The 23,290-nt window shown below is 38.8% G+C and overlaps 1 protein-coding gene across 1 annotated transcript in view; it reads right to left on the bottom strand.

The window, feature by feature from the left end:
• Positions 1-1,520: 1,520 nt before the first annotated feature.
• Positions 1,521-23,290, bottom strand: part of DOCK4 (dedicator of cytokinesis 4) — a 168,032-nt gene continuing 146,262 nt past the window's right edge. Inside the window, exons 44-57 of the mRNA XM_009880888.1 lie at positions 23,199-23,285; positions 21,831-21,917; positions 19,942-20,118; positions 16,356-16,439; positions 14,401-14,520; positions 13,926-14,047; positions 13,512-13,632; positions 12,902-12,983; positions 12,575-12,684; positions 11,250-11,417; positions 8,960-9,032; positions 6,388-6,501; positions 5,366-5,427; positions 1,521-2,092 (exon numbers count right to left, since the gene is read on the bottom strand). Coding sequence (XP_009879190.1) covers positions 1,658-2,092; positions 5,366-5,427; positions 6,388-6,501; positions 8,960-9,032; positions 11,250-11,417; positions 12,575-12,684; positions 12,902-12,983; positions 13,512-13,632; positions 13,926-14,047; positions 14,401-14,520; positions 16,356-16,439; positions 19,942-20,118; positions 21,831-21,917; positions 23,199-23,285 — 1,842 coding nt within the window. The 3' untranslated portion in view covers positions 1,521-1,657. The remainder of the gene's footprint in view (positions 2,093-5,365; positions 5,428-6,387; positions 6,502-8,959; positions 9,033-11,249; positions 11,418-12,574; positions 12,685-12,901; positions 12,984-13,511; positions 13,633-13,925; positions 14,048-14,400; positions 14,521-16,355; positions 16,440-19,941; positions 20,119-21,830; positions 21,918-23,198; positions 23,286-23,290) is intronic.

The following is a 23,290-nucleotide window of genomic DNA, read 5'->3' on the forward strand; positions in this document are numbered from 1 at the left end:
TTAACATATATTAATTTTTTTGACATTCAAAATTGTAAAGTCAATATGGCAGAATTATTGTTAAAAGCACATATTTACAAATATTCTTTTTTCCATACATAAAGTATTTGGCATAATTATAACAATCTTACTGCATACACAACTGTTTGCTTCTTTTTCACATAATGGTACACTCCTTATTAAAATTTACCAATTATGTACAAAAATACTTGAACATTTATTATAGAAAACCTCTATAACTACCGCCAACAGCTTGTAACTGCTGAAGGTTTAATTGAGAGAATATAAAAAGTGGTCACTTTCTTCCAGTTAAGCTATCAACAAATCAAACACACAGCTAAAATGAACATGAGCTTCCCAACAAAAGAGGGAGAATATTTTTTAACAGCATGATTTAAAATGCAGTTCACACACCTGTTCCCAAGCACATGTTAAAACAGTCAGTAAAAGAAAAGGATACAAAAAATACATACAGAAGGTGCTTTTTTTTCTTTTTTTCCCCTCCACATTCCTACGGCTTGGCATTAGCTTTCCAGAGCTCTTCAGATGCCAGTCACTAAAATACAACCTAAGGCCAAACACCATTCTCCTACAATAAAGATGATGGTGATGAACTCAAGTTAAAAAGCAAATCCAAAACCCGACTCCACTGGTACATACACATCCAAAGAGCTGTTCAGAATTTTTGCTAGGTTTTCACAGATTTATTAATGACCTTTGCAATTAGGTTTTGAAATTTATTGATCGATATCCAGTAATTTGCGTTTTTAAAAATTTGTTCATTTAGCATATTGCCTTGGTGCTAGTCAGTACTGATTCTTGTACACAGATTGTATTTTAGGGTGAACTTTCAAAAACAGCAGAGAACCTCCGCTAGCAAACTGCTAGCTTTTTAAAAAACAAAACCAAAACAACAACAAAAACATTAACTGGAAGAATAAAAGTAAATTGCACCTCAAAAAGAAAACGATGTGTCAGGTACAGTAATAGGCTAATGGCACAAAACCTTATCAGGATTCACCAGGGCGGTGCTGTACGCTGAATGAAACGCAGGTGTTTTTCCACCTTAAAAAAATAACATAAACCAAGTGTGTGTTTCAAATATTCCAAACCACATTCTTACGACAGTTCTCTGCAGTATAACTTGCATTATATCTCAGGTTTTCCACAGACATTTGAAATGACCAACCTGTTCATCGGATAAGAGAAACAACTTTCAGCCTACTTGCAGAAACATCCTAGTCTACAGACTACTTTGTTAGAAAGCGTGCACTTATCTCTAGTAGTAAAGATCCAGTCAGTATATTCTGTATTTTGTAAGAAGCCTTCGGCTAACTCAGATGAGAGTTGTATGGTTTTAGATTTAATTTTTTAAATAAAAATAAAGTCCAAATAAAAGCATTTATCAGTATTCACCACCACAAAATTAAAAAAAAAAAATTCCTCTCATTCATGCTTCCTGTAATATCTGGCAACCTAAATTAGTAATTTCATTTCAAAATGTGCAACATAATATTAATAAGCGTTTCAAAATTACTCAAAAGAAAAAGGTGGGCGAAATATTAAAGTGCCTAACTAAACGCGTTTTACCATTCTTAAAAAATATTATTTCTTAAACGGTAAAGAATTGGCTGCAATTAAATATAAAAGTGGCTTCTCATAGCTGAGAGACTTTGCGGGGCAGCGGCCTGGGCCGGGGCACCTGCTCAGTCCTCCTGCTGCTGCTGCTGTTGTTTTCCAGGTTGTTGGGCCGGACCAGCTGTGGCTTGGGCGGCAGTGCCGGCGGGTCGGCGGGGGGGGGGATGGAGAGGCTGTGAGGTAGAGGAACGGGGCGTTTCAAAGTCCGCTCGTATACGCTGTAAGGCGGCGGGGTTTTACTTTCTTTTCTCACAGGCTCCTCAGAAACGCTGTAGCTGGGGACAGTCCCTGTCGGTTCGCTGCCTTGGCTTTCAAAGCCCGACGTCTCTGACGTGCTACATCGGCTGAGCGAAGAGATGCCGCTGCTGTAACTCCCCGACAGCACCGGGGAGTTGGATATGAGCCCCGAGGAATGATACTCCACTGGAGACGGTGTGAAGGACTGCACAGACCCCTGAGAGAGAGGAGGACAGCGAGAGAGGAGGACAGCGAGAGAGGGCAGAAGAACAATTTACCTGGAGTAAACAAGGGAGAACGTTTCTGTGCTCAGACTGAAAACACACAGCTTATACAGGGCATAGATTCTGAAGCCTGCTCAACATAAACGGTTGTGTCACTGTTTAATTAAGAGCCAGTAAGAACCCAATACAAAGCTCACTTCAGGAGTGCCTAGGTGCGCCTTAAACAGTGCTCATGCCAGTAATTCATGTAAGTGGAAGTAAAACGGTATTTAAATGTTATCTTACTATCGTAATACTCTGGAAAAATCTGGAAGCCTTTAAAATGAACCCTCAATTTTCCTAGCTTTAAGTGAAACGCAGAACCCCGCGCAGCGCATACCTAGTGGTGTCCTGCCCCCTAACGCCAAAGCACAGGACCTGCATCCCCGTCATCGCTGCTACCTCAGTCTCTCATGTTCCAATTTCATTTCCCAAAGCTTTTCCTCACGGTTTTAGTGCACCGTCACGCAATGAAAAGTGCATTCACGTGGTGGGCATCATTTCCGAGTGTGCCATAATGCCAACACCGGAGGTGGAAGGCAGAGCGGATGCCAAGCTGACTGCTGCTGCTGCAGATCGCATTTTGAACCGGAGTTGCTCCACCCTTCCTCTCCCCCATCTCCCAGGTGTTTCTTGGCCGCACCGTGCCGCTTGGACGAAACACAAAACACCACTGCGGGCCCTGGGGACGAGGGTCCAACAGAGGACTAAGGTTGCAAATGGCTGCACCGGCGGCCTTGCAGGTCTGTGGGGGAAGGTGAGGGATGGGCAGCTGAGGGCCCAAGCAGCAACAACAGTGTTGATAATGAACAGAAGGCAGGGACAGTAAAGCCCTACCTAAAAAACATTGAGCAGTCCTACTCTAGTGAAGCAACTTCAACTGAAAACTGTAAAAAGTTAGACCGTGCTTTGCAATTTGAAAAGTTTTTGCAATATATCTAATTTTGACTAGAGCCATCTGAGATGATCTAGACTTAATGGCCTCCAGCACGGGCTAGAAGAGGGATGGAGAAATCATGTCGCAGACAAGTTTCTCACCCCAATTCTTGTTACACCGGTCGGCACTCAGCTGCTCAGCGTGAGGTGAGAGTGTGAACCATGCAACTAAGGGTGGGGAGCGGGGGAAAGGAGAGGGACATGGGTGCATAGAGCTGGCTGCACTGACTTTCTGCTGATGAGGTAATCTTAGTTATCCATCTAGGACTGGATCCACAGTGCACTGAAAGCAATGGAAAAAAACCTTCATTTGCATCAGTGGGTTCTGTACTAAGATGGCCTTCTCTGGCAGCACACAACAGTTGGAACAAAGGCTAAAAACTGAGCTCTATGTATGGCTAGGGAAAAGCAGACCAAGTGTTATTTAAAGCTCAATACACGTTGAAGACATTTCAGGCATTGCGAGGAGCCTGTTTAACTACTTGTTTCATGTTCCATTCCTCTGCACGTGAGGAGGCTGCAAGCTGTGCTCCTGCCCGAACAAGCATCCAGGGTCAAGGTTTTCAAATAAATGATGTAATTGGTTCAAGTTCCAAGAACACTTGACACTTGGATTAAGTGCCCATAGATAAGATTTAGGACTTTTGTCTTTGTCATTTAGAACAAGAGCAAATATGTGTAAATACTGCCTGCTTCAACTTAGGAGCTGAGCAGGGGTAGGCATTTGGTTCCCGACAGCAGTGCAGACTGCTTGTACCAGTAGTCAGTAACAGTCTAGACACCAAAACAGTCTGGAAATTCATGAATGCTCAGAGTGAGATCCAGCAACTCTCACAATTATTCTGGGCCAGCATTCCTCTCCCAAGTGGCAATCCAGGCTCTGGCTGTAAAATGCTTAAATTCTGCCCAGGCCTTTAGAAGAAAATGTTAGGACAAGCTTGAAACACCCCTAAGAATCATCAGTACTGAGTCCATTCAGGAAAAAAGGAAGAGTCTCTCACCTTTTGTACAAGATCCTAATGCTCTGAAGAGCTTCCTAATAAGCAGCTAGTGTGAAACCTGGGATCAGTGCTCCCTTCAGCAGAAGGTATACTATGGCAATAGGATTACGGGGCACTCTGAGGGCCAGCACAATTGCTCTGTGTTGAACCCGGACCACTGTGCAACCACAAGTGGAAATGTTACAGGCTCATGGGATCACAGGAGAATGACTGTGGACTTGTGATTAGGGACCTCAAGGGGACAGGAAGCATTTTAGGGTGCCGCTTTTCTCCTCCTGAAGAGATGCGTAGCTCTGCAGCGTTAGTTAGGCATTGGGTAGCTGAGGGACCACCTCAGCAGGGCTGCCTCCCTCTGCCCTCGCACCTGAAGGCCCAGTCACACTCCTTTCTATTTGCTCTCCTTCCAGATTGTTGACTCTCATATTTCTAACTGCAGAATTATCTCAGCTTCAGTGGGGTGGTAGAGTCTCTCCCTGCGACTAACGTGCGGTCTGTCAGTACCGGGGTTTGCCTGGAACGTGCAGGCTGCGTGTGCCTGTGCTCCAGTGCTGCAAAAGACACAGATTTCCTGGTCAAGTCTTCTAACCAATATGCTGTTGTGCAACTAGCGGGTACTGACACATTCAAGTATCTTGAAGCAGAAATGAAACCTGCTCAGTTTAGCCTGGATCCTCAATTGCTACGGGTGTTTAGCTGCCAGAGAAGCAGCAATGCTTATTCACAGCCTGTGCTTAATGCTTCCTACTGTCAGGCTTCAAACTGCATCCACCTTCTTACACAATCTCGCTGCATCGATCTGCAGAGGAAATGGATACTAAAATGCCTGAAGCAGGGGTGACTTTCTAACACACCCTCTAACCTAACAGCTCTGGGTGATAGAGGAGTAAGAGCAATGGTTTGAAAAACAGGTTCTTCTTAGCTGGCATCTCCCCTTTTGCCACTCTTGGAGACAGAATTCTGGACCATTGGGCAGTTCTTATATTTCTTTCTTACATTCCCTACTATCCACTGACACAGGTGAGCTTGATGTATCCATGTAGGTTAGAAGCCTAATATTGAGAGGCTAAACAGTCTGAACATTAGGTTTCTTGCCTGCAGTTTTGACAATCTTCAGAGCCTTCAGAGTAATTGTTATGGCTACTTACTCTTGTGAATGGTTTTTGTATAGGCATATGATAATAAAAGGAAAACATGCTATAACCCCAAATAATGTATATTAAATATATACTATCTACCCCACAACACGTATGATCTGTCCCACAAAGGCAATTCACTTCAATAAGACAGTACCTTCATTGGTGATCTGCCAGCAGGAGAAGGGGAAACGGAGGCTATGTGTCTTGCTGGTGATGCTGTAAAGTTAGAAAGATTTCAGTGCGCTCTTGGCATTACAATTTTTGCTAAGAAATCTTTTCAAGTGAATAGGAGAGCATTCTATACACAAGCATTATCTCAGGTTCCCTCTAGGTACGTGCCTGATGGCTGCAAATAGTTTTACAGATTTTGTTTATTTTACTTTGTCCTCAGAATGATCTTGCAGTATAACCAATGAAGTATAAGGAATTTCTGCATCCATCTTCTCTGACAAATTTTATACTACTGTAACTTGGTTTATATCCTATCAAATGATACCAGGATTCAAAAAAAGTCAGTATACTAATTTTTTCCCCTCCTCTTTTTCTTCTTCTCTTAAGAAATATATTATGTATTTGTATGCCAAATAAGAAAAAAAGACAATACATAGTGTACTTACATCAAATATTTACCTGTAAATATATTGCAAACATGCCTGGACATACTTTGAGGCATAAGTCTAAAACACAAAAAGCATCTTCGCTCCCTTGAGAACAATTATATTTATAGGATCACTTAAGCAGGCTTTTCTTTAAATGGAAATCAATCTTTTGAAAGGCAAATTGGTTATAGCAACAGAACTCATGTACTTCCATGATTTCTGTGCATTTTCTGGCCAGTAAGATTCTTTGTGGTTAACGATCATTTCTGATTGCTAACGTCCAATTGTCATAAGCTCAAAAGATTAAATTTGATCATCCTCCCTAGTACTAGCATGAACTGTCTGAAACTACTTAGTTATTAGGTGAAGGGGCAGAGTATTGAAAACAGAATGCTAGAGAAAACATATAAGGAGATGAAAATACCTGCAGAGGCAGTTCTACAGCCTTCCCTGTAAGTAATCAAATAATAAATTAACCTGACAAAGAAGTTAAACATTAATCAGAATGGAAAGAATCTAAGCCCTCAAGTAAAAAATTTTTTTACTGGACCTTAGCCTGAAATGTCCATTAACTCACCAGTCTGTGCAGGTCTTGGTGGTACAGGAGGAGATATAAGCTTTCCACTTTCTGATGTGTTTCTGGCTTCCTTCCCACTGTCCAGGCTCCAGCTGCTGGGGGTGGTGTTTACAGCTGGAAGAGAATGAAAAACCTGATATAGGCGTCAAAGCTTCTAACTCTCAGACTTGCCTTTACCCATGAGGGTAAAATAACACAGAGTGAAAACGTTAAACAACTTAACAAGCATGCTTGAAAAGCTCTCATCATTACATCAGCATTTGAAAAGCTCTTAAATAATGCCTGTCGATCTTCTGGTTGCCTGATGTATGCATCTGGCCCTCAGGTCAGTTTGGAATTGTGTAGCAGTTGGGACCATCAACAACAGCAGGAGCTGAGATAGCACTCTGGTGCACTGCAAATCCAGCCACAAAGGGAGATAAGCTTGAAGCCTGTTAATATAATCAGTTTATCTTTGCACCAGACTCCTATTTAAAGGTTTCTAGGCAGAGAGGAACAGGCTATTCATAAACCGTTTCCATTAACTCATTTTATATACAGAAGGGACTAGAGAAAGGAACTCGCCAAATTCCAATCAACCTCCCTCAGAAAGCTTTCAGTCTTTTGTTGCCTGGGCAGGCAACAAATTCAGAATTGAAGGAAAGGGGAAAGAAGGGCACAAAATGAAGAGAGTAAAAATTTAAAGAAATGAAGATGGCTGGGGAAAAAAGAAAAAAAAAGAAAAAATTATTGTGGACTAAGAAAATATACACTGTTTGTAGCCATGGTTGAGGATCTCTACTTGATCACATAAACTGACAATCACCCTGACATGTATAAAATTGGCTGTTGTATTTGTTATGTGACTTGTACCAAATTCTATGACTTTATAATTGAACAATCCCATAAGGCCTGGAACAGCTTCCTTAATAGAACTGGATTATCTCATGTTATCAAGTAACCACCAGTATTGGAAAGAAGTCAGACAGTGCATTTGACATGGACAGGACAAAAGCTAACTTAAGCCCCGCAATTTTTCTTACACATCCTGTAAAAAAAATGGAAAAAAACCTGCTTCAATCCCCCCCTCCTCTCTCCTCTCCCCCAAAACCCACCAACCCCTCACACTTTCAAAGCCTCAAACCTCTTGCCTTGTCATGACAATGAGTGCTTATTTCATAGTTGTGAGTAGAGAACCACATACAAGGACTCTGTGCTCATTTACAAAAGATGAAGCGAAAAGCAAAATATTGTTGCTAAACTGATGGTATCACTTATTGCTATTATAGCAACACCAAGGGCTCTCAGGACGAGAATCCCACTATACCAATACATACCAGACTTAATACAAAAAGTACAGTACAAATAGTATTTGTTTCATAACTGTAACAACTTTGTTATAGTATAATTGCACATTAGTTGACCCCCAAGAACAGTGCACAGAATAATCTGTTTTCTAGAGGATCATTTTGCTTTTTGACTGCCAAAATACACAATACATGGTTTGCTTTTTATTGTAGGCTGTCACCTAGCAGCATAGTTTTGCCCTCATCCTAAAAATGGCTTGGCACCAGACCTGGGTATTTGAAATGCCTGAATCTCTTGACAAGCCATTTTTTCTTATAAGTCATCCAAGCAGTCAGTTCTTTGGACTGCTAAAGTCTCCAGGAGAGCATATTTAATTTTAACAACTCTGTAGCGTACTTGGCTGCACAGGCCACTGCAAAAGTTTTGCCATTTCCATGTTAAATTATTTCATATGTTTTTCAGCCCTGTGAAAAATTCCATGCTTGAGCTTTCATAAAAACTTGGACACAAAAAAACTTACAAAAATCAGCTCTTTTTGATGAAAATCTGATTCCTTACAGTATATTCTTAAAAAAAAAATATTTTCAATACACCTGTTTTACTGTATCCTCTATTCAGGATACCACGAAGGGCAGCACACCATGAAATGATGGAGCATATTATGGGTGTGGAGCACATAATGAAAACTTGAGAATATAACTGTGCCAACAATATTGAATTTCCCCATGCACAAAATTATAAAAGGCAATATTTTGTTTATGGAAATTCATTGGTTTCTTATTTACTTTAATTAAAAAAAAAACCAAAACAACAACAAAAAAACAAACCACAAATTGATCTTTTCCATCAAAGCGTAACCAAAAGCGCAGTGACTTATATTTGGTGAAGAGGAGTTGCAGGTACCAAACTTCAGGACTCTACCCATCTCTCTGCCCCAGTCTCCAGAAGTTTATCTTCAGGGTTCATCGCCCCGTATGTCTCTCTTGAGAAGCAGAAAGGACAGCTCTCACAGGCAGCCGGCTGCAACCTGCTGCTCCATCACCCCTTCCTGCAAACTTCTGGGCCCTTCTGAGTGCAACACTCAGTTCAAACAAACACCATGTTCCCCCCTTTTTGGGAAAGTGTTTTGAAACTTACAGTGTTAGCATAGTTTAGATAGTTAGAATGTTTTGAAAATGCAAGATGACAATATAAACTCTAAAGAATTAGCATTCTACAGGAGTATGACAGATTAATTATATTTTCATTGCTTCCAAGTTTGGTATGGTCCATCATTTCCGCTCACCTTTGTCCGGGCCAGGCAGATTGGAATCACTTCGTGGCAAAGCACCATCTCCAATATGATTAAACAGCATTCTCTGTAAATTGAGAACAGCATGGTTTAGACATAGCTGCTGTTGTATCTCAGTAGCCTTTAAGAAAACAAATATCTTTTTGTTATTTTCCCCTACCACACAGATCTACTTTGGAGGTAGAGTGATAAACATCACCTAAGAACATAAATAGTTTAATAAAAATATGTGCATACAAATAGGGAGTAGACTAGTTGTTTTTTTTTTTTTTAAAACTGTACACACTGGAATCAGAGGGAGGATTATTATGTACTGAGTTCTGACAGTTTCCAGCTCCCTAAAAAACAAAATAATGTTCATTCCTCAAGGGGTATCTTGGTAGGTTACTAAACAAATGCAGGGACAGATCTGCAATAATTTCATTGCAGAATCAGGATCTGAGCAAGGTTTAATGTTTGACAATATTCAAGTGATGGCTGTTATCTTAGAAGAGCATTGTGTATTATTTCCAACCCTGACTTTTGGTAGTAGTGTTCTTACTTCTCATGTGGATAAGAACTGACCCTTAAAGTGTGTTTGTCTTTCATTTTCTGAATAGTCATTTAAAGAAAAACCAAAACCACAACCCACAATAAATTTATGAAACAACTTAAAAATTCCACTAGTTATTTATTTTGGGAGCAGTCAAATAATCCATGGGTCACTAGTTTGTCTTGATAACAGACGTAAACAGCATACGGGTAATGCTACGAGTAATTCAGATGTACTTCCCAAAGGAAATAAGAAGAGATAAACTTTACTTCCCTCCCCGTCCCCCCCGCCTTTTTTAAAAAGCAAGATCAGGCAATCAGTGAAATCCAAATCAAATCAAATCTCATTCTTGTATCTCCTTCCAGTGTTCACAGAGGACCATGTGGAGTCAGCGAGGCACTATGCTGAGCTTCCACAAGATGGCAAACCCAGCTGCAAAGTGATCATCACTGATCTAACATGTTGCAGCTCTGTGTTACAAACTGAGGAGCAAATACTTGGCCAATTCAACTTGACTTAAAACATCTCATAGAGAGAATGCTTTGGTAGACTTTGAGCTACACTAGGTTTGCCTGTCTATGCTGCACTAGAGTCATACTGGATCAGGTAGTATCTGTTTTCCTAGAGTTACCATTAAACTGAGGTGGTGTAACTACGTGTGTGCTCTAGTGTGACAGAAAATGTGATCTCGTGTTCCTGCCTGGTCTGGATTGAACGTTCACTGCCCAGTGAGTCTGCAGTGCCCTAGGATCTGGCGGGCAAGCGTTGAAGTCTGTTTTCTGTTGCAAAGGTAAAGAGCAAAGGCTGAAAAAGCGACTGAAATTGGAGGAGATAAAGAGCAAAGCTGAATGAAATACAGAGAAACGAGGACATACTAAAATAATGAAATATAAAACCATATGGAAGAACAAGAGCAATCACAGGATGTTTAATGAGATGCAACCCCCCACCCCCCCCAAAACGTGAAACCCCAAAAGCTCCATTAGGAAGAACAATAGTGCAAAAACTAAGGAGGCTTGTTGACCAGTCAATGACAGCAGGCATTCCTCTTCAAAGCATGGGAAGAGCTGGAGAGACACAGTACAATTGCTCAGCCAGAGATCAAAAAGCAAGCACAAATGGATGTTGACTGAAAACAGCTGTACATAGATAACCTTGAGCATCAATTTCAATGAGGGAAGCAGATGCAGTATTGCTGTGGTCTTCTTCTATGAAGTCCATCAAACTTCCTTAAATGAGGTAGCTATGGCCTGAAAGGACTTGATTGGAACTTGAAGTGCAGGAATTTGCCTGTGCATCTCATCTTTCACAGTTGAAAAAATGATTGTGAAAATTGCATTCATTAAGACATAACAAAGACATTCATCAACGGGTGGGCCTTTCCTCATTAACTTAATGTGAAGCTCCAACCAAGACTGTTGAAGTTAACTGGTGTTAGAATAAAAATAGAAAGGACAAGGAACAGTTTGAGCATCTAAATTCTAATGAAAGTTGCAGGTATCTCTAAGATATCTCCTTACAATTGTCCTGAGGATTTCTTTTTCCCTTCTTAATCAGAAGGCAGAGAATCAGAATTTTGTTTCTGATTACAGTCCATTTTTACTGCATGCAGAATAGAGCAAGAGCAAGAATTTGCACCTTTCCCCAGAAAGATATATCCTCATTTATGGTTATGAGGGCAGAAAGAAACTGTCAGACCTTCTCACCTTTGAAACATACTTCACTGTACGAGCAAGTTCATTTTCTACTTACCCTCTCTTGGGACACTGAGGGTAGAGACAGATTGGGAGATTTTCCTGCCGGGCGAGTCTCAGAGAGAGTGGAGACTGGGCCTACGAGCTCCTCAGCCTCCCTTATCGAATCTCGGGTAGAGTGGGGGACAGAAGTCGCATTCCACTTGGCAAAGCAAGAGTTTGTAGTCTGGGAGCAAAAATGGGATAATTTTTTCTATGCGGCAAACTGTAAAACCGCTTTATTTAAAGAACATCTCCTGGTCTTTCCTGTGTGTTGGTTTGGCTCCACTATCAGTGAGAAAGTGTCCAGCAGATATATCAGTAAGTAGTTCGCAAGAACTGCCCTTAAGTCTGACTAAGCTTCAGGATTACTTCTTAAGCCCTCCCGTAACAGCATGAGGGCTTAAACAGAAAAGAGGAAAAAATTAAATCAAGAGCCAATTCAATAACTGAAGAAGTAAAGGACAAGAATACAACTAATGAGAAACCAACAAATCATTTCTAAAACAAAGGATCCTGGACTACCAAGTTGTTTTTTTATCATAGGCAAAATTTCTGGTGGAAATGGGAGTGTTGAGAGGGGGGCCTTTCACGCTGCACTTATGTTCTTGTCTTTCTCAGCTTCAGCAAGATGTGCATTGTGTGATGGCATGGATTAAAACAGCAACTGTGTTAAAGGAAAGTGCTTTAGGAAAGTAGGTCCATTAAGAAGAAAAGATGAAATAAGGATTCAAAATTGGCCAGCTTACCAAGCTTATTTTGCATTTCAGATAACTCAAAAGATACACATTTCATACAGACCTATGTAACAGTAATTTAAAGGTGAAAACTCAAGTAATTCTTTTCTCTAGAGTAACAAAATGTCTTTCTTTCTTTCCTGAAACTACATTGAAAAATAGCAATTGCCACATGGAGTGGGTTATTATCTCACAGTGGCTAGGATCAGCTATTTCAGAAGAAATAAAGGGGAGGTCAACACGGACAACTGCCGTGATAATAGTTTTTCTTTCTTTCTTCTTCCCTAGATTGAACAAATGCTGCTGTTTCACACAAGCAGGCTGTATCATCTGGTAAGTCTTTGCATCTATCTCTCACTGCAGTGAGTAAATATTGAAAACCAGCTCTAAACCTAGACAAAGGAAGCAGAAATGTGACCACGCACTGTGTAGTCTATTCACATCTCTCATGTAAAACATTTTAGAGTATCGTGCTTATAAAAACAAAACAAAAAATTCTTGAAAATTAACAGCAGTGAGCAGACGCTGAATCTGCTCGAAGTTCAACAAATGCCTTTATCATCTTCTTAGCTACTTGTGTTCAGAGGACTCCCAACAAGCTTCCTACCTGCGAGGTTTCTGAAGGAGTAGGGTAGATGGCACTGCAGGGCCTCTCTCTTGGGGACAGGCAAGAGTTTTCTCGGGAATGCTTATGTTTGTCAGACAACAGAGGAGAGGCTAGAATATAAATGTGTCAAGTGATTAAATTAATGTAGCGAAACTCAGACATTACAATTTTATGCTTCTGACCAAGAAATCCTCTGTCCCCAGTAATTCATATTCCTCAAACAACTGGCTAAATTTGATGTCTGACCAGTGATATCATACAGAAATTCAGCTGTGTAATGTATCAAGAATCATTTAATATGGTTTACTACGGCAGACAAGTACTGACCTCTGGCACTGGATGGAGCAGAACTGGTCACATTAGGTGAAGCAGAATGAGTAGAACTCAGGCTTGAGGTAGATGGACTAGGCTATGGATAGAAAAGATGCTGTTGTTACCACATCACACTTACTGGTTTGGAAAACAAACATTTATAACATACTTTTCACTAAAACAAAGAACTTGTAGACTAGTTAGACTAGTTTCTCAGTATTTCAAAATAGCAAACCAATATAAAGAGCATTAATGTAACTACCCAAAGATGTAGTAAAATATCAAATAAATAGAAATGTAATTAATATATTAAAACAATTACATCACAACTGTAACAACTGGACAGAAAAGTCTATGTAAGGTCAGATTACTTTGCATCATAGTGCATTGCTGCTTACTACTTTTGTAAAAATAACCATACTCTAAGTTAAAGAAGAAACTACAGCTACATAAAAAATTGTTCTTTCTAAGTTAGGGAGGTTAACAGCCCATTTAAACATTTGGCTTTTAAAAGTAGTATCAGCAATAACTTAAGATTTCTGAATGAAATAACAGAAGCATTAATTTAGTAAATAACCTTGTAAGAAAGATTCTGTTTAGTTTGAAGAATGACAATAATTTGTACCTGCATGTTAAAAACTTCATCGGAGCTTTCTGATTGCCCAGTGATATTGCTGACTTCAGCAGAAGCTTGGGATGACAGTGATGAGGATGAATACCGATTGACAGCTGGGTAACTCAAGGGACTATTACAAGAATAATGAAATACCAAATGGTTAGCTCTAGTTTCCAATTATATTTTTACATGTGAAAGCGGCCCATGTTTATTAATCTCCACAGTTTGATTTAGATTTATTGGGGCGGGAAGGGGGGTCTAGGCAGGGAGGCAGGGAGAGAGAGAGGGCATATATATATCAGGTATCCATGATTGAAGATACTTCAGGTGGACCATACGAGGGAGCACACACACAATATAAGTATTTAATGGGTCATCTTCTGTGAGTAAAAAAATCTATCAATTTCTAGTATTTTAACTTGCCTGCGTCGTGGTATTACCCTGGCACCATCAGGGCTCATAGAAACAGGTATGGAATTTCGGCATACACGAGGACTTCCATTTGGGAAATGAACAGGGCTAGCTTGTACACAGGCAGAAAATTCCTGGTGAGTTGTTAAAAGAAGGTTAATTAAAATGGACATAATATCATTAGGCATTTTGTAAGATACAGATACTCATTTGAATAGTAACATCTGCATTTTGGACCAGCTTCATCATTAGTAAGAAAAATATTTTAACTTTTCACTGATGATACTTTCTCTTTAGTAAAATGTGCCTATTTTTCTCTGCACTGCCTGGAAAGTTTATTAACTTTGTCTGCTATGTGGTACTGTTAAGAATCCTACAAGATGTAATGTGGACAAACAACCAGAAGATGTCACTATTTATTGCTTAAGAAAATTAAACAACCCTTACTGCACCTAAATGGTCTCCTGGTTTATCCGGGCTCATGTACCTGTATTCCCAAGCTTGACTTCATCACAAAGAACTGATCCACCAGCTTTTTGTGCAATGGCCTCATGTCCTGTGGCACTACCTTCTCGTGCACCGCCAAGCCAAATTCTAGAATCTGGGCCTGCAGAAGAGACAGGAGGAAAAAGGGGGAAAGTACCTTTTTGATCCATTTTCTTTAAGCTTTCATCATTAATTAGGATACTAATAAAAAAAAAAAAAAAAGCCAACCAAATGCACATTGTATTAAAAGCATCTAAAACCCTGACAGACCTGCAATCAAACAAGACCTAAGACCAAAACCAGTAATACACAAGAGGATTTACGCCTCTTCCCATTTCACTGTTCAATTTTCCCAAAGATTTGGCAGACATGAATTTCATTCTAGTATAAAACCCACTGTGGATAACATAATGAAAAATCTGGCTAAATGACAACTTTACAAAGGAACAGTCCTAAACCCTAAATAAAAGCAGTTTTCTACAAGAACAGTTATAAAAATCATAAACCACAGTAATAGCCACATCCACCAGAGACCCTGTAATATGTTTTTGATGAAGTCCATAGTTCCTTATCCTATTCCAAATCCCCAGAGACCCCAATAAGTTGTGGCTTTATGTATATTCTTGATGCAAGGCATGACAGGCTTCAGAATAACATTGCTAAAACTCTAATCTTGCTCAAATTTGGTCACAGGCATTTAAAATACTGAATTGGTTACATGAGGAATCAGATAAACTCAAAAACAAAATAGCTACACCATGCTGTAATAGCTTTGGACGGGAGCTCCTCGCTGACGTTTTCAGGCAGCCTGCGAGCGGGCACGCAGCTGCGCAGCATCGCTGACCCGAGGTCAGGACCACAGCACATCATCCATCCACACACACGGCCACTCCGGCCCTCCTGAGTGTTCCACGCTGTCTGTTAAATCAGCTGTGGGTGCCAGATAGGGTTTAATTGCTCTCACTTGGAATTCACGTTTTTGTCACAGGAAGTTAACTCCAGTTTTAAATTGTAAGGGTTAAGCTTGAAAAAACCGAAAACGCAATGTAAATTATACATTATTTGGATGAAATTAAAGTGAGCTCAGAGAACCTATTCTGATTTGTACTGTCTGATGATCTCTCCTTCGGCTGATCTGACCAAAAGATACCACAATGCTGATGAAAAGTGAAATTTCCATCTTGCCAAATTCCAATACTCTGACCTCTTTATCCCAAGCTGGAAATAAAGTTTGAAATTTCAACATGCTGCATAGAACAAAGATAGGTAAACATCAGTTAAAAAAGCTGAAATACTTAGTAAGGTCATTTGATAACAATAATTTTTTTCAGCATTTCCAAATATAGGCACTTCATATTTGAGGCTGGTAGGTCATTACATTATAAATAAATGAAAAAATAATACAAAAATAATATAATGTATAGAATACTCACCTGTCTAATTTAATAACCTGGTGTTTATTTTACTGCCTACCTTCTTTGGCAATTATTATTAGATGTCTTCCATTAATAAGATTTTTCTGTTTTTTTTCCTCTTATGCTAGACCTTGTAGTGAAAATGTTTGTTCTGTAGTAGTGGTAAAACATGTCATACAAATATTTGCTGAAGCCATCAAATGTTTCAAATGAGACAGTGTTTTTCTGTAGTAGTGGTAAAATACGTTGTGCAAATATTTGCATATGATCCTCACAAGACAAAACCTTGCCTCTCATTCAACGTTTAATTTAGAATAGTTTGAAGTGATTAAGATGATGATGAAAAGGACTACGGAAAAAAATATTAATGTGACCCTCAAACCTGCTTGTATAGGAAGTTGCTATTTATTTGGAATCTAATTCAGAAAATACTGAAGACCACTGGGAAATTATTAACCTCTAAAATTTTATATTTTATTTTGGGACATTTTTAACTAGAACATCTGAGCAGGCCACCTAGTCAGTCTTTTCCCCACTTTACCTGTTCGAGCATCAGCTCTCTCAAGCGTGTGATCTTCTCTCCATCTTCTGGATGGTTCAAGATGTATTCTTTGACAAAGAATGCCTGAGCAGAATAAAATCACAAAGTAACATAAAGTGAGTAAAAACACATCACGTCTTTTTTAAACAAGTTTCTAGATGATATTTTTACCAAAAAAAAAAAAAAAGGCGGCTTTCTACTGCCACAGAGGATAATAAATGCTAAATAATTAATTATTCACATATGCATTGGTGGAGACTATGGGAAAATAAAATGTAGCTACTCTTGAGTGGATTTACCAGTTGTTCAATATCCAGGACAGATCCCCAATCAAATTTGGAAACTTGCAAATTAGAGTTGAAACCAAACACAGGTCACCTGAACTAAGTATCTCTTCCCCGTTAATTGTGACCTAGGAGTTTCAAATAATTACAAAGAGTTAGATTTTCCTGTTTTTTCATACTAGGAGCTTCATTATCCCTTAAAAATAAAGATATCTTAAGAATAGTATAGAATTGTATGCCATTTTATGTATTGGAGCTGTGACATTATCTTCTTATTCACTCTTAATATAAATAATACTTTAAAGAACTCGGTGACATTTATGTCAAAAAGCCACGCTTTTCACTTCAGGAGCACCTGACCAACATCCAGGTGTGTTCATGAACGTATATGACTTTCCACCCCATTTCCAATGCTCAAATTGTATCGGTCATAGTACTCCAAAGTCATTTTACCCACCAGCAATGGTCTGGACATAGCAGTCCCCTGTTTGTTCACAATCGCATCTTTCTTAACGTAGCACCTATCCTACTCTGCAAGGGGATTATATTGAATTTACAACAAATCTTGACGCTATTCTGTAGAGAAAATGCCCAGCTGCTCAGTTGAAAGATTTCTAGACCTTCCCAAATATGCATTTGTCACAAAAAGTCTCCGTACGCATACCTATACATACACATGGTTCTCTATCCATAGAGTTGAGAGGATAACAGTGGCTGTCCTGTGCTGTGTTTTCCTTTTGCACCTGTCTTAGCATTTCCATCACATACTTCTTACAAGGTTTTCCATCCAACTTTAGCTCTTAAAATCTTTGCTATGCAGAATCAGTAGTAAATATGGGGAGCAGTGGAGCTGGAGATAAATATATCCCTTCCTCTGATTCAGTTCCAAAATTTCATGCTATGACAACCCGTAACAAGGAAGCGCTGAGACCTGTCTAGAAAATGCTGATACTGTAATGAAGAACATTTATTTCACATGGTCCTTCCCCTGCAGATAAGTAGAATCATAAGAATTCATGTTTAAATTGTTAAAAGGAACCCTCTGATACTTGCTAAAATCCCAAACTTCTGCCAGCTGATGTTTTTTTTTCCCTCAGCTACAAGCTTAATGTTCTTTCAATATCAAGCAGGTGGTGTCCCAGTGGTTTTGGGCTGAGATTTATACAGATCTGTAATATGAGTCAGAGATGTAATAATCTAACCTCAAACAAAATCACCAGTACTTTAGAAAAAAAAAAAATAATCAGAATTTGGCTAAATCCAGTAGCATTCTTGGAACTGATAGCTTCCAATAATTAATCATGAAAGTGCCTCTACTCTTCTAGCACATACAAAGGAGCTAAAAGAAATCTAAGTTATAGTACAAATTGCAGTTTGAGAGGTGTTATGGGGCATAAAACACGCTCATCCAGCAGTGTTCAGAAAATTAAAAAAAAATAAAAATCAGTGGTTCAGTATACCGCCATTTTAGCACACAGTAAGGTGCCACATAATAACTATTACTTCTGTAGATTTTCCTGGAATCTGTTCCTGTATTGAAACCAGTGAAAGCACAGCTTTAACATCTGCAATACTGGCTGAAGTGCTGAATAATTAGAGATAGCTGCTTTTTATCCCATCAGGGGAAAAGGGAAAAGGGAGGCAGATTCAAGAAGGCAGCAGCTGGCCAGAGGTGGTTGTTTGCTGGGTCTTAGCACTTCTTAAAGCTTGGAAGTTGCCTGAAGCGAAGGAGGATATCTGTAAAGACATGGTCATGCTCACCTCAAGACCACATGCTCCAGGACTGACTCGAGTTTTGAGCTTTGTATAGGGCAGAAGGCAAAAGCAGGTGAAATAGATAGGCAGAGAAACGCATTTACAGAAGAGAGGAAAGGAAGGAAGGTAGAAGATAAGATGCGGCAAAACAGTAGGAAGACATATAAAGACTGCAAAAGGGACATGCAAAGAGAAGGATGATGATATAGAAAAAACCAGCCACCAGATGTCACAACTATTGCTATCAGTTTTGGTCTTTCCAACATAAATTGGTGAAAAGACCTATTTTAAATATATAGCGAGAGAGAGGGAGAGGACCTGAAGACTGTCTAGGAGATCAAGAATTGCAGCTAAAAACAACAGTAAGAAAGGAGCAAGCTAGAACATTTAATATGCTCGTGAAGAATGGAAAGCTATGCAGAGACACCGAGCTAGCTCTGACACCGCTAATTCAAACCAGACGTAGCTCTGCCATGACTGTATTTCTCAAGGGACTCCATTCATGGGGCTTTACTATGCTAAACAGTTTTGTTGTTGTTGTTTAAAGGCAGCTGGGAAACATCAAACATGGTACTGCTTTGGTTTAGTCTCACAATTTTCATAACTTGCAGTTTTGATGACAGATTAAACACTATAGCGGACTCAATTTCTTGTAGTTTAATTTAGATGCAGTTTTATCAAATTTAAGACTGTTGAGTGAACACTGAATCTTGCAGCCTTTCAGACAAGTGGACAGAATGTTACTCAACTTGACATTTTCAATGGAAAAGGAACAACCAGCAGATTAAAGTATTTCATAAGACTATTATGAGAAAGAAGAAGGATCAAGCTGGGCTGAAAAAAAAAATAAAATCCTTTCTTTCTTTTTACTGCAGTTTCAAAATTCCACAGAAATTCTATGGAAATACAGCATCCCAAACATTTAAGGTTCTCCTAAGGTGATTCAAAGATGATAATAATGAGGAACAACTTTTAGGAACTAATCCAGTGTTAGATATTTCTTAATAATATGTATTATTTCCTACTAGATTTTTCCAGAAAAATAGCTTTCCTTAAAAACTTGGAGAAGAGAAGGAAGAAGGATCTAGAAAAATATGATTCTTCAAGATAATAATTTTTTTTGTTAAGAATTTTGTGTATATATATATATCTTAAAATTAGAATGTCAGCACCCAAAGTAAATTTGCTGGTCGGCCAGAAGTAGCTCCTGACCTAGAAGGGCAAGAGGGAGGGAATATATTAGAATAATATAGTTACAATTAATTATTTCATTAAAAATCCTCATACAAAACACTAAAGAATGGAAAGTAATTGTGAATCAACTGAAGTTTATGGGACTATCTTCAGCAAAACGGTTGTTTCAATAACACCGTACATATTTAACATCACCTCATCCAAATCTGCAATATAGGTATAATTAAAACTAATACTGATATAGTTCTTTCTGTCCTCAATTCATACAGAGGAGCTCTATCTGTACAGGAAAAGAAATCAGTAAGAAACTGTCTTATGACAGATTTTTAATAATGAGAAAATAGATTGCTTACCTCTTGGTATCTCGCAACTCCACCATTAACTGCTGCATCAATAACCCCATTTAGACACATTGTGAGAGGGTTAATATTTTGCATCTGTCGAGTTTGACACTGACTAATCAGGGTTCTCAGCTGCAGGTTCTTATTTTCTAAGACTTCAATAGCATTCTCAAGGGGACTCATTTCCACCTAAAAGGGAAGTGAGGAACATTGCAAACGTACTTAATCTTCAGTTGAAAGATGAAATATATTAAAGGTAATTTTTGATTTCTTAAAAGAAAACAACATTACTCTATGTTCTAGAGCATTGGGGCAGAAAAAGTTGTTCTCACCTGGGCTATACTCTCTGAGTGTACACCCTGAGCACAGAGAGAATTAATTTTATTACGTAATCAAGGATCAAAAGAAACAACTGTCCCTCTCTTGTAGATTCACTATTTGACCTTGAGAGATACTCAGCCCTTGCTGCAGAACTGAACTTCATACTTCAGCCACATATGAAGAACATACTTCAGCCTGTGGTGGAACTCTTGGAATTCAGAGCTAAACTGTCCTTGGTAACTTTACCTAAATTGGGCTTGAGGTCAGAGAGAGCTTAAGGGCACAGAGCAGAGCTTAAGTATGGGCGAGATAGTTCCCCCACCCAAAGGGAAGTCAACAACTAGACATTATGGATGAGGAGTTTGAATGTAAGCTTTGAGCTAAGTTGATAATCAAGTTATAGTCAAAGGCAGCCCTTCAGCGGGATGTGCCTGTCCTCTGTAGAGAGCAAGGAAGCTTTTCTCATAGGTAGCATGAACTGCAGGAAAAGGGAAATGCTAAGTGATGGGAAGACTATAGGCCTGCAGTTGCCATAATTTACCAAAATGTACAAGCACAAATCTGGGTCATGGTCTAGTACATGCCCAGGAAAAATTATTACAGTTAACTTTTGGAAATGGTGACTATGATGGTAACAAAATATTAATCTGAGAAACTTCATATTAAGGGTCATATTAACCTAGTAAGGACTCGGTAGGAGTCAACTAACTATTTCTCATGTCACACACAATTTTTTGAATTTTACTAAATTCTATTTTTGGTTTTCTAAAAAAGAACATGAGGACAGTGAATAAATGACATTTTGCTGCTATTATAGAAGAAAACCACAATAGAGTTTTAGAGAAAATCAGGTGCACAATGGCATCCCTATATTTAATGGGCCTATTATAAGACTGGCTTTCACAGGAAGGAAAATGGTTACAGATGCTATACTCTTGGGCTCAACAATTGACCAATTATTTAGAGATCTTTACATGAGAAGCACTGCTCCAAATACATTTGAAAAGTATTAAGGATTTTCTAAGAAATATAGCAACATGGAAGGAGAAGAAATTACAATGTGTCAGTACCAGATTGCCACATTAGACCCTATTCCTACAGGTTCCGCGTAGGCATGCTTCCCTCCCCATGCTGAGAACTGGGAACTTCAACAGAACTCTAGGCAGATGCAGAGATATACCCACACGGCGTTTATTATAGTACAGGAACTTGGAGAATGTTTACTTTTCAAGAATACTGAAAGATATGTTAAGCTATAGATGTTCTAAGTATTAAACATTACATCGTGCTGAGTTTTAAGAAAGTAATTTGCCGACATTAAGTGTTGCCTTTGGCTGCTCATTGTTGTTCTCAGCTTCTTTCTTTTATGACTCATAATGGGTGGTTCTTAGTAATACTTTTCAAGATAAGAGAAACCAGACAACTCAAAATACTTTATAAATAATTTTGTTGTAGCCAGCTTGAAAACCTGATCAAAGAAATTAGATACGGTAATGAATCTTAAAGTAGATCATCAAGTAACATATGGATAAGGAAGTAAACCAACCCACAATGTGTATTGCGATCAGTCTCATACTCACTACTTCACGTTTTTCTACTTCAAACCAACGAGATATTCCAGGCAAACTCTGCACCAAGATCAGTGTGGTTCTCTCCACCCATAGACTCTACAATATATAAAACAAATTTATTTCCCTAATTTGCCTTTATAGTTTTCTTAATTATTCCCAGTTTTCTTTATGAATACCTTCATTTAAGTATACATGAAAAAAAAGTATTAACATCCAAATTTCACCTGAAATGTCTATCCCAGAAGCCTAAAACATTCACTTTTCTCCTTACTTTCTAGGACCTACTACTAAGCAGTAATTTCTGCTGATTCTTTACTCTTAAACATAGTATTATTCTATATTATATGTTGTCCCCTAATCTCCAAAAGTCACTCACAACTAAATTAGCATTTTAATATTTCCTTTCCGAGATAACATCTGAGAAGAGGGAGAGTTCTGAAGCAGAACAACTTAAAGCTCTCCTCTACGAAGTCCTATTTGAGATTCCATGATGCATGGCTGATGGGATACTCAAATGTACCACTGTTAAACACTTTATGCAGAAGGTTTGTAAAATGACAAATCAACACATAGGATAGCTCTTACTCAAAATATATATGACATACAATTAAATGAAGGCCCTAAGCTTTAATTAGAGGACAGCAGTGACTTACATTAGCCGATTTATTACCCTTACAATTCTTTCCTCTAACTTTATAACAAAATTATTACGCGATAATTCTCTTTGTGTGTCTGAATACTAGAATATATCCTGCGTCAGGATGAAAGTGTTTCTAGTGGGTCAGAATTAAAATTACACCAGAAGAACATAAGATGAATTTTCAATGAGACATTTTTATTAGGAGGAGCAGAAGTCATTTACGTATTAGGGAAGGACGTAGTGCTCTTCCCTGAGACAACCTCTAAGTTTAGAGGTAGTTTTTAGTCCTGATATCATAGGAACAGAACATTATGCTGCAGTTTAGTCAAAACTGTCTCTCCCTTGCTCTAGGGAGACGTAACTTTTGGCAATCCTATCCATATCCCAGATTACCTACTTAACAATGTTTACCATCTGCCTTATAAACTGCTCTGGAGGCTGCTCTGCTGTCTCCAGTTCTGCCTTCTATATATCACTGAGGCAAAACCAAATGGGTACTTTTTTGTCTCCTATTCCCATGTACAATAAGACTTTTCCATCTGCCATATATTTTTCATATTATTTTAATTAAAATGAGAAGTGAAATGGTCAAACCTGAGCTACTGTCTCCTCTAGAGGATTTGTTATACCACAGTTGAATAACGCAACTGTAGATGATGTTTCAATAACACAACTATCCTTAATGTTACAAATAAACCTATAGGTCCAGTACCTTGAGAAAGTGCATGGTAATTTACCTTGAATTCGTTTTCCTTGTCCTTAGTCCCTTTGTGAAACGGCCTGTCATATCGGAATCGCCAGATGTGATTTACTTTGTAAAAGCTCTTGA

The sequence above is a fragment of the Charadrius vociferus genome, unplaced genomic scaffold (assembly GCF_000708025.1).
Source record: "Charadrius vociferus isolate BGI_N301 unplaced genomic scaffold, ASM70802v2 scaffold52, whole genome shotgun sequence".
Taxonomy (NCBI): domain Eukaryota; kingdom Metazoa; phylum Chordata; class Aves; order Charadriiformes; family Charadriidae; genus Charadrius; species Charadrius vociferus.